Below are 11850 nucleotides of genomic sequence, written 5' to 3'. Positions count from 1 at the left end.
GAAGTGCCTTTTTTATCTGTCTGTAGAGGAAACTCCATGGTGGACATGGAATAGGGTTAATGATCCTTCTCCTGTGCTGACAGGATGCCAGGGGAGAGGGCTGTTGGTTTTATGCAGAGGTCTAGCATGAGCAGGTGCCTTGTGTGTGTCTGTATTTCAGGGCCCCAGGACTCAGGCTCCTGTGAGGTGTTCTTTTCCAGCAAGGAGAAGTAGCAAATTTTAGAGGCTTAGAAGAAATCAAGCCTGTGCATGGCTCTGTGTTGTGACAAACATGCTGGTAGTTCCAAATCACAGCATTTGCAGCTATGGGACTTACTCCCAGAAGGAGTTGGAATATCAGTGTTGCTCTTCAAACACCTAAAATGTCATCATTAGCTACTGGGCTCTGTGTCATGTTAATGCTGTGAATGGCAGACAATGTTTACTCAGGTAACAAAATGAAACTGTGTTATAACACCTGTCACCAGAAAGTGTTGGGGAAAGGGATTTGGATTTAGATCTGACCATAAGGTAGGTAGGAGGTGGTGCTGAGTGTTTGGTTGAGTGCTGAGGACGTGTGCTTTGGGTCCTGCTCTCATCCTAGTCTTCCCTACTCCCCTCATTCATTGATCCTTTTCCTTTTGATGCTGCTGTCAAAATCCTTAAGTCTACTCAGGAGAAAAGTGCACCAGCAACATTAATATTATTAAAGTAACGTGGACTGGAAAAAAAAAAGAGAAAACAGTGTTTTTTTCAACACTATTTAGTTCTTGAGTTTTTGATGCTGAGCTGATCAGTGGAGGAGAGCAGGGTTCTGTTCTTCCTCCGCCAGCTGGCTGGCTGTAGTGCCAGCTAGTCCTTTGGCTTTGGTGTCTCTTATTCCTCCTGCTGTCTGCACTCATTTCTTTCCTCTGTTCTCATGAACCCTACACAGTCCAGACTGTCAAACAGAGTGATATTCCTGCATCTTCATACCAGCCCTGCCAGTTTTCTAGTTTCTGACTTGGCCACATACTCCCTGGTAGTCTGAGGGTGCAAACTGTATCCTGGCCAGGCTTCCCCATCTTCCTTCCAGGGCCTGAGCATCTTGGTAGGGTAGGGCTTGTGGAAACGCCCAGTGTCATTTAAAACACCCAACAGACAGCTGCTGCTCCCCTCCTCAATCCATCTCTCACCTTTGATGTAACAACAATAATCCTTAATATTATTTTATCTTTAAAAGGTTAATGGTAAAGTTGCAATATGTGGGTTGGGGTTTCCTTTCCTTGAAAAACACAGGCAGATCTGCTTGGGCAATCTGGCTAATGCTCTAGGATGATCTCTGGAAGGGATTTGTGGTGCAGACCTCATCGATGGAGCCAGGGCTATTGGAGATTACAGGGGTGTGGGTCAGGTCAGTGTGCTGTCAGTGAGCATTGTTGGGTGTGCTGGTGTTTCAGGGCCTTTGCAAAGGAGGGAAGTGACCTTGGGGTAGTGGCTGGTGGGGCAATGGGTGACATGTGCTATAAAAGAGCTGGGCATGCAGAGCTTGGTGTTTATCTCTTTCTTGCACTGCAGCACCTGGGTGTGAGGCACCACCAGATCTTTGGGGGTTAAGTTAAATGCAGGTTTGGCATAAAAAAAAAAAAAAAAAAAAAGACAAAACATGGTAATTGTTGGAGGTGCTTAAAAAAGTTTGGTAACATGAACTCATAACTGGCTGGGGACAGGGGTATAATTTTGACACAGGTCAAAAGGAAAATACATCCCATGGTAACTGCGGCAGGGGTCAGGTGGTGAAGAAGAGGGAAAACATCTGCTGAAGGTATGGGCACAGGAATGAGCAGCTTGATGGTGACCATCTTGAGGCCAAGGAGCTGTGGGGAAAGCAGTGGGGCCACAGTGGCACTGGCACCTACCTGCATGGGGCGCAGGAGGAAGAAGAAAAATGATACTCATCACATTCAGCACCTTGTAGTCCTCACAGGACAGACACACATGGACTGTGGGCTGGTAATGAGGGGGGAACAGCAGGAGATTGTGAGGATGAAATTACACCCAGCAGCAGACTGACATGTCTGGTTTCACAAGATGCTCTGTCCAGCATGAGGCATGCCATCTGGATGCTGTTTTCTACAGCCTGAGCTAATTCAGATAACCTGCAGTTTACAGAGCCCTGGCTTAATCCTGACTCTGCCCAAGTTTCCTTCAGTCATTTATTTCACAGTGCCAGCATCTCCTGTGAATGTCAGCAAAGCTGCAACCCTGTTCATGTCCCCATGGCACATATTGTGGTCTGAGTTTTCCAGAGCAGAGGTAACATCTCCTCCCTGTCCAGCAGCTGGAAGGAGCACTGGAATGCTACACTCAGTGCAGAGTGTGTGATGCTCCCTATACTCTTCCATTTAGTATTTTCCTTCTTCCTGGTACAAGCACCTGTGTGGGCATGAAAATAAGATGAGTACTCTCTTTCTAGGGTGGTTTTGTGCTCCTGCCCCAAGGTACAGAACAGGGCTGAGACCTGGCAGGGAAATGGTCCCTGTGTGTTTCAGCACCCTGGCCCATGGCACAGGGCAAACTCTGCTCCCAAGGTTAGGTTGCACAGGTTGGGAGGACATCATCCCTGGGATGGGGTCCAATGCTTGGCGTGGGTGACGCTGTAGTTGTTTGCCTGTGTCATGGAGGGAAGTGTGTGAATGGGATAAATTTAGCAGTCAAAACACAGGGCCAGCACAGTCTGTCATTTACTGCCCTCCCACCCCATCATCCTGCAACCACAAGGAGCTTTTTTAGGGCCGGCGTCATGGCAGAGGCCAGAGGAAGTGTGGGAGGCCAGTTCCTGGTGACACCTCCAGGCGCAGCAGCGCTGCCCGGTGGTGCCATTGGCTGCCCTGGCCCGGGGCTGGCACTGACCAGCAGTTAAATGCCTGCCCTGGCACCCTGGGACACACAGCCTGGAGCATTCCAACACAGACAGCCAGCTCATCCCTTCCCCAGCACCACAGGAGACGGACACGTGCATCACACCTTGAGGTAGAGGTCTTGGTTTCTTTGGGTTGATCTGGCATTGCCTGGAGGGAAAATGGCAATGTTTGAAAAAAGAGGTTGAAGATTTCCTCACAAGTTTTGGTTGAAAGCAGGAGGATTATCATCAGGGATGTAGGTGTTGCTTTGTCAGGGAAGAAGTCAGAAGTGCGCTCTTTCCAGCATGTTTTGGGTGCAGGGTGATGTTCAGTGTGGTTAGTGTATCCCATAGGGAAGAGGTGCTGGGCTGGGCTTAAAGAAAATGCTTGGAAAATGAGAGCAGAGCTGGAGGAAAGCCCCCACTGCTTTATCTGCCTGCCAGGAAGCAGTGCTGCTGGGGTGCCCACCCAGAGGGCTCTGGGGATGCAGCTCTCTGTGGCGTTATCTCATTGGGATGCTCCACTTTGGAACGGTAGGAGATTTTATGAGGCTGTGGGGACCACTCCAGGGGGAGGTGCAGCTCTGCAGCCCATGGTCTCACAGTGCTGCCCATCTGAGGCACAGGCTCCTGTCACAACCACTGAGCTCAGCCGAGTGGTGACATTACTATGGGAACAGGAAACGCAGGAGAACTCTCCTGCTCCTTAATGATGCTCAGACAAAAAATCTGCCAGTACATGGCTGGATATTTCAAATCCCAAACTAAAGGGAGTTTTCTGCGCAGGAGGTGCCAGGAGGTGGCACAAGGACAAATCCCTGGCTTGTTTGATGACACGCCAGGCTGAGCACTGTGATTTGGGAGGGCTTTGTGGGACCAGATTCCAGCCAGAGTCACATGCAAAGGCTTTGCTCTAGCCTGCAAATATTTCATTCCTTGTTGCAGCCACAGGGACCACGACTGACATGAGGGCTGCATTCCTGGTGCTGCTCCTATGGGCTGTGGCCTGTGCTTACCCTGTAAGTACCCCCTGGACTGACACTCCTACCCCAAACCCCTTGGTTTTGCCCCGCCAATGCACACTGATCACTGACCAAATGTCTCCTGGATGTGTTTAGGTGCCTGGCCATGAACCCTCCCACCCCAGCGCCCTGCAGGAGGTAAGCCACAGGTGCTGCTGTCCCACAGGGAGCAGCCCCTCAGGGAGCAAGTCTGGGATGGGGAGCCAGCTCTGGGCAGGCATCCTGGCACCAGGAACCTAGGAGGGATCTGCTGCTTCTATGGGTCTTTGTCTGCTCAGTCTTTTCAAGCTGGGTTGGTTTCACCCTGTTTTGACTTGCCTCCCTGCAAAAGTTCCAGTTCACCTGATACCTTTTGCTGTGCTGGCCCTGAAATAGCCCAGCTTGGGCTTTTCTGGGCTGCCCTTTTGCTGGTGGCTACCTTTTTTTTTGTATCTGCAGAAATAAATAAAGGGCTGAGGTGCAAGTAATAGAAAAGACTTGAGCTCTTGCATGGCTTGGGAGTGAGGCCCTGCAGCAGCAGCAGTAAAAGTACTGTGGTTGGTGTTTAATAAACCAAAAGCACCATGTCATGTTTTGCCTCCAGGATACCGCAAATGAAGATTACGTTGGCAAGCTGGGCAACCGCCTAGATGGTGGGGATGGCAGACATCATCCTGCCAATCCAGAGACAGGGGACAATGCACTTGTCAGGGACCTGGCAGGTGGGAATGCCGTGGATGAGGAGCTGGATGAGCTCAGTGGCCAAGATGTGGGAGGACGAGTTGGGCAGGCTCAGCACATGAACCAGGTGGACCATGAAGACATGAGTGCCCACAATGGGAACGACCTTGGTTTCCTGGTGAGTGAGTGAGTGAGTGAGTGAGTGAGTGAGTGGAGAGGAATGTTTTGTTCTGCCAGGAAAGCTCCCTTGGCCCCAAAGCTGGCATCGGTCAAGGTTGTGCTTGGCTTTGCATTCACCTGTTTGTCACCTCCATAGGAGGTGGATGCCCGTGACACTGAAGATGCTGACAATGGAGACCACTACGGTGCCAGAGCCAATGCGTTTCCCTCCCATGGTGGTGGGTTCCTGGACGAGGAGGATGACAGTGGGGACGACACCTTCGATGCCAATGGGCAAGAAGAGAGGGGTGAAGGCCCTACCTATGGGGCTGGTGCTGATGGGGCAGGGGAACACGAGCACGATGCTGGCCGTGGGGATGCCGGGGCTGGAGTGGGGCACAGCAGCAGCAGCAGCAGCAGCGAGAGCACCGGGGCAGACCACCGACGCTACAGGAACTATGGGCACACCTACAGGCACAGAGGGGCCAGCAGCAGCAGCCAGGAGGAGAGCTATGACTTCCAGGACGAAGCCATGCAGGGAGATGATCCCTCTGTCTTTGACGGCCCAGGCAGCAGCTACAGGATGCGCCACACTGGCCCCCACGCTCTGGGGAACAGTGGGGAGAGTGCCCAGGGGGCTGGCTCCCACCGCTGGGAGGAGGGTGACAGCAGGTCCCCCGAGGTGGAGGATGGTGACTCTGGAGAAGACAGCCCATCTGTGGAGAGCAACAGTCAGTCAGAAGAGCCTGTTGACAGCCAGTCAGAGGAAAAAAGCTCCAGCCACTCCAGGGAGGATGGGGATGGGGAGGACAGCCCCTCCAGGGAAGATGAGGACAGTGAGTCCAGGGAGACCACTGCTGAGCAGTCAGATGAAGTGCCAGGGGAGACCCCAGAGGTGGTGAGAACCTTGAATGAGCACAGCAACAGTCAGACCTGGGAAGGTCAGGAGGACTGGGATTCTGCTGAGGACAGGAGTGTGCTGTCCACACCTGACAGTGAGTCCAGGGAAGAAGAGACTGAACTGAGCAAGTCCAGGGAAGATGATGATGACCAGAGCCATTCCACAGAGGAAACTGTGGAGGAGTCGGAGGAGGATGAGAATGACTCTGTGCCGAGCACATCAGCTGAGAGCCCAGAGGTGCCAGAGGATGACAGCAGCCCAGAGGACAACACAGGTGAGGACAGCAGGTCCACAGAGAGCGACAACAGCGAGTCCCAGGAAGATGAGGATGACATGGAGAGCCACTCCCAGGAGGATGCCACTCGAGAGTCCAGCAGCCACGGGGACGACAGCTCCCTGCAGAGCCTGGAGAGCGGGGCCCACAAGCAGCAGCTGGGCGCCCTCCGGCGCAGACCTGCTGCTGACTATGATGACAATGACTGCCAGGACGGGTACTGACCTGTGCCTCGGGACCTCAGCGGCATCAGGGGTGTGGGGGGAGGAGGGGTTAATTTATTTGCCATATAGCCTGGTTGACTTCTTCTCAAGAAGTGGTTAAAATGGAGTGGTTAATGCTGTGGTTAAAATGGAGCCAGGTTTGCCAGAGCTAGGCCAGGGCATGCTACACAGGGAATGAATGAAAGGCTTGCCAGGCACAGGGAGAACACCGAACCACAGCAAGAAAGGGTATTTTCTGTATCAAACTGGAGAGCAGCTGAGAGCTGTGAGGGCCAGCAGGGTGATGCTGCCCACTTGCCCCAGGGGCACAGTGGTGGCTTGGCACTTCGGGCCATGCTGGGCAGGTCCCTGTGTTCACTCCTTGTGTTTACCTACCCAGACTCCAGTTGGTGCTTTCCATTAACTCTATGTCCAGCACATAAAAAGGAAAAGCTACAGCTGGTGTGCACATGTGGTGCATGGGCACAGCAGGGTGTGAAGTACCACTTCAGGATGGGATGTATGTAATATTTTTATTATTTTGTAAGAAATGTACAGAAAACATTATGCTGTATCCTTTTTGCACTTGTATTTCAAAGCTGAAATATACCCTGTTGATTTCTTTAATCATTATTAAAACGACCAGACTCCACTGTAGTGTGGTTTGAGGTGTTGCTGTTTTTTTCTCCTGGGTGTGTCAGGGTCTGCAGTTTGGGGCTGGACCAGAAGGAGCGGGAAGCAAAGGGCAGGATATTTGTGTGGAGAGCCACAGCATCTGGGTGGAGGGGGAAAGCAAAAGCTGAGGGTGTTCCCACTCCCTCTATTTCCAGGTGCCCCAAAGGCCACCCCTGCCCCTTGGTGAACCCGCAGTGAAGTGGAAAATCTGGCTGATGAGCCCAGTGAGCTGAGGCTGAGGCTTTGCTGTATTAGGGCCATCACTTCCTGCAATGTGAGCAAGGGCTGTGCTGCTCTTCCTGAGGAGCTGGAAAGGTGTCCCAGGCCATGAGGACTCTTCTGGTCCACTGGCTTTGTGTGCCCATGGTGGCGCCTGGTACCAGTTCCCTGCAGCAGAGATGCAGGTTGAGCAAGGTAAAGGTGTTACCATGAGTAAAGCCTGTTTTACTCTGTGTGACCTTTGGTTGGTTTTTCCCTCCTATCAGCAAATAAACGACATGTTATTTAAAATCACATTATTATAAATGCCACCCAGGCCCTTCTTCCTTGTTCACATGTGCAAAACAAGCAGTACAATGTGAGTTTTCATGCTGAAGGTGAAGCTTGGGCTGTTGTGTCACTGTGCAGTTTTACAGCATGGAGTTGTGGCTCTGCAGGGGACAGTCCCCAAGGGGCCAGGGTGAGTGGGGACATTCCCTTCAGCTCTCAGGTCTCAGGTCTGAGCATTGCAGTACCAAATTCAAGAACCAGTAAAAAAATGAAATCTTTTTCTGCTACTTATAGCAGAACCACACTTAATTTGTAGCCTCTTTCCACCACTTGAAGGCTGGGAACTGAACAACTAGTGGTTTTTATGGAAATTGTGTTTTAATATTCACCCTGTGAAAACCTTTTTCTGCTTCTGTATGAGACCAGCTCTGAAATTTGTGGCTTCCCCATGCTGCTGTCTTGGGAATGAGCCTCTTTCCTGACCCTTCATCCCACTAGTCCCCACTTCACTGTGAATACCTCAGCTGTGACCAAAAAATAAGAGGCCCTTATTTTTTGGACCTCTCGCATCAGTTGTGTGAATAGCTGGGGATACTGTGATGGCAGTGATGCCTGTCAGGGTCATGAGCACCAAAATTCCGGAGTGCAACTCCACCACTGGGGTGAATGACAGCAATGGCTATCTTGTGTTCGGTGTGGGTCACATCCCTGTCGCTGCAGTTTAAAGTTGTAGCAATGAGTGTTTGCTGCTGCTGCGGGGCAGGCAGGGCTGGGAGCCCTCCCGCGGCCAGCAAGCGGTGCTGCTGTCCAGGCAGGGCCACGCTCTGGTGCCGCCTGTGTCGCAGGGCTGGGTCACACCCCGGGGCCATCGGAGGTGATGGTCACGTAGCGACAGCTGGTGGCCGTGGGGATGGAGCAGTTTTTTCGGGATCCCTCCAGGAAGAGGCGTGCAGCTCTGCAGTGAGCTCAGCCTGCGAGAAGCACAGTGGAAACGTGTCAGGAGAGGGGTGAAACCGCTTCTTGCAAATTTGTCGATGACCCTGTGTCCATCTTCATCCTTGTGGGAGTGGTGCTGGGGTGCACAGCAGCCTGGCACAGTGGGGCAGCGGACTGCATGTCCCTGTCCTCCTCACTTCATGCATGGAGAGAAAAACTGGATTGATTTGGGTTTAGTGTGGGCGGGAGGCACGAGTGCCTTGCCAACAGGGCCGAGGGTATCCGGCTGTGTGTTCCTGGGGACATGCTGCCCCTACAGCCGTGTCCTGGCCAGCAGCGCCCAAAACTTGCCTCCCGCTGGCTGGCTGCTCCCCAAAAGCCAGGGAGCCGGTGCCAGGGCTGACTGCTGCTGGCTGGTCCTGCCAGGACAGGTTCCCACGGGACCATCCCTCCTGGGCACTGCCCTTCTCTGGGAAAACCTCCCGCTTGGCCTCAGGGAGGAGCGGCTCATGTTGGGCTCACGCAAGGATTTGCCCAGAACCTGCCAAGGACATCTGCAAGGTTTTGGGGGACATTGGTGTTATTGGACTGTCCCTATCAAATGCTGTTCATCTGTGTATAAGCAGGACCACCCTGCTTGACATGTGGCATGGCAGGATTCCACAGGGTGAGGTTTTGGATGGGCAGAAGGAGTGTGACCAAAAGGTGCTCTTTGGGAGGATTTAAAGGCATTTTTAGGAGTTTATGTATTCGGTTTTTGTGCCGTGTGTCTGTGCACTGTGAGCATTGGAGGGTAAACTCCTGCTCTTTGCTGCTGGGCTGCCAGGATAAGCAGCTGGGAAGGTCAGCCACAGGCTGTGCCATCGCTGGAGATGTTCCTGCCTCCAGTTTCAGGATGATTATGTGATGAAGTTGTCAGATTCAGTTTTCCTGATGGGTTAGGCAGGGATAAAAAATGCCCACGTCAATGTATGCTTTTATTATCCACCCACATGAGGTTCTTTGTGCAGTGGGGGTGGCCTCCAGAGCTGAATGCGGCAATTTACCCAGAAATCAGCATTGGGGGTTAAAGTAGGTATTTTTGGATCCATTTGGGCTTTTGAAAACATGAGTTTGCATAACCTTAAAATAAAAGTTTCTTGTGTTGGTTTTTTGGGTTTTTGTTTTTTGTTTTTTTTTTTTTTTTTTTTTTTTTTTTTTTTTTTTTTATTTTTTTTTATTCTAAGAAGAAAAAATTCTATTTTAAATAAGTAGCTGGTGGCTGAAGTGGTGGGAGGCAGCAGTGCTGAGCCTGGCTGTGGCAGCTGAACTTAGGGCAGCCACAGCATACAAGCTGGACTTATTCAACCCCATTATTTTCCTGGATTTGGTGGGAGAAACAGAGAGACCCATGCACTTGCAGGCCACCTCTCCATCCAGCAGTGGCTTTTTTGACAGTGCAGACAAATTTCCTGGGCTTCACATGGTGATCTGAGTTCCACAGCTGGCTGCAGGCTTTTTCTTGGCCTGTGTTTGTGTTTAGCAAAATGGGAATATCTGTGAAAGAAACATTGATAGAATCACAGAATGATCTTGGTTGGAAGGGACTTTAAACACCGTCTCAATTCAACCCCCCTGCCATGGGCAGGGACACTAGACCAGGTTTCTCAGAGCCCCATCCAACCTGGTCTTGAACACTTCCAGGGATGGGGCACCTACTGCTTCTCTGAGCAACATGTTCCAGTGCCTCCCCACCCTCACAGCAGAGAATTTCTTCCTAGTATTGAATCTAAACCTTCTCTCTCTCAGTTTGAAGTCATCCTCTCCTTGTCCTGTCACTACATGCCCTTGTAAGAAACTTCTCTTCCTCTTCCTTGTAGGCTCCCCTCAGGTCTGATGGGGTTGTCTGGTCCGTGCCTCCTGGGATGTAATTCTGTTGTGGGAACCACTCCTCTCCAAGCACACAGTGCGGCCAGGAGAGTTTGATTGCACTTCTCTGCCCTTTTCAATGGGGAGGAAAAACCTCTGACGGAATCACTGAGGCCATCAATCTGAACAAAGGAAATATGCCAGACGTGGGAAAACAGCCTGTGACCTCAGTGAAACCCCAAAATATTACAAACCTTTTGAATGCTCAAAGGAAATTTTTCTTCCAGCTCTCTCTACTGCCATGCACTTTGATGGCAAACAACTTTCCCATCCCTGGCTTAGCCATGTCCTGGGAATTTTGTGGTTCCCCCAGCACTGCCCCAAGAAGCCAGGCACCACAGGATGGTACAAGTGTAAGTGTTAGCATCCACCAGTACTGCATTCCCCCAGCTCATGATGGAAGCCTTAAATCTTCTCATACTGCACTCCTCAAATTCACGATGAAAACCTTCAGAGTGAGCAAGTGGTTTGCAGTTCAGTTTTTTCCTGTTTCCTGAAATGCAAATCTGCAAAGAGCTGTTGTATTTTAGCAGAAGGCATCAGGTTACTGAACACAGGGGCTGAAACTGCACTTGGGGGGCCAAGGCAACATCTGCCCTTTCTGTCCTAGACCTGGTGTTGCTTCACCTGCAGAGCAAAAATTAGTTTTATGACAGTGTGAAAACTTTGTAAAGACACCTTTTAAAAAAGGGAAATGAGTGCCTGAGTGTCAAGGTACTTTTTGCAGGAGGCATGTACTTCTCTATGTATTTAGGCCAGTTTGGATGGGGCTTTAAGCAACCTGGTCTGGTGGGAGGTGTCCCTGCCCATGGCAGGGGATTGGGACTAGATGAGATTTAGGGTCCCCTCCAATCCAAAGCATTCTGTGATTCTATGATGTGTGGATACATACATCACTCTTCTGCAATTCATGTGTGTACATAATAACAAATAACCAGTTCAAGAGCAGCAGTTCCTGCTGATACACACAGCACACTGCCTCTGCTGCAAGTGGGGCCTTTTTAATGCCATACTCAGGGGTTTTACCAAGTTACAGCAGTGTATGCAGTGACAGGGAGGTAGGAGCCATCACCAGAACAGCACAGAAGCAGCGTGCTTCCACGCCATCCAGATGCCTGCAAGTCCAGGGACACTGATTTAACTTTGTTAGAGAGCTCAGTTCCTGAGCTGAATGTGCAGGGGGTTGGTTGTTACTTCTGCAATGAACAGAGGCTACCTTCCTGCTTGCCTTCTGAAAATAAGTGTTTTTGGGAGGGTTATTTGTCTTTTTCTCCTGAGAATGTGTTTGAGAGCTCTCACATGGATGGAGGCAGAGACAGCTGGGGGGACCAGACCTGGTAACTTGCTCTGGCTGATGAGGAGTTTGTTGTTCCTGAAAAAAAGAAAAACAAACAAAAGAGGAGATCCAATACACAGATATTGCTCAAACACGTGAGGGCCTGGGTGGTGGCAAGTCTGGGATTTGCGATAATGCTGCAGCCTAGCCTCAGTGATTTGCTGGGGTTGGTTCCCAGAGCTCAGGGTGCTTCAAAGTGCTCACATTACAGAGCTACTCCTGGCCTGCATTTTGCCACAAAATAGAATTAATTTCCTTTTTCTGGTTTCTGCTCAGAGAAAAAGGAAAATCATGTGAAATGTTCAGTTGCAGAAGGCCAATATATAAAGATTGTGTACTGATAATGGAGACTGATACAAGGTGTATTTTAGATATTCTCCCCTCACACTTTTATTCTAAAATTGGATGTTGGCAAAAGAATAATGAG

The 11850-nt window shown here is 50.8% G+C and overlaps 1 protein-coding gene across 1 annotated transcript; it reads left to right on the top strand.

Moving 5' to 3' along the window:
• The first annotated feature begins 2849 nt into the window (after nt 1-2849).
• Nucleotides 2850-6733, top strand: LOC134419015 (dentin matrix acidic phosphoprotein 1-like). Its single transcript, XM_063158013.1, has 5 exons — nt 2850-2991; nt 3806-3879; nt 3979-4020; nt 4466-4720; nt 4859-6733. The coding sequence occupies exons 2-5, from the start codon at nt 3826-3828 to the stop codon at nt 6098-6100; spliced, it is 1593 nt and encodes a 530-aa protein (XP_063014083.1). The 5' UTR covers nt 2850-2991; nt 3806-3825; the 3' UTR covers nt 6101-6733.
• Nucleotides 6734-11850: the final 5117 nt, after the last annotated feature.

This window comes from Melospiza melodia, chromosome 5 (genome assembly GCF_035770615.1).
Source record: "Melospiza melodia melodia isolate bMelMel2 chromosome 5, bMelMel2.pri, whole genome shotgun sequence".
Lineage (NCBI taxonomy): Eukaryota > Metazoa > Chordata > Aves > Passeriformes > Passerellidae > Melospiza > Melospiza melodia.
Note: the sequence above shows the minus strand (reverse complement) of the source record. Positions and strands in the feature narration are given on the sequence as shown.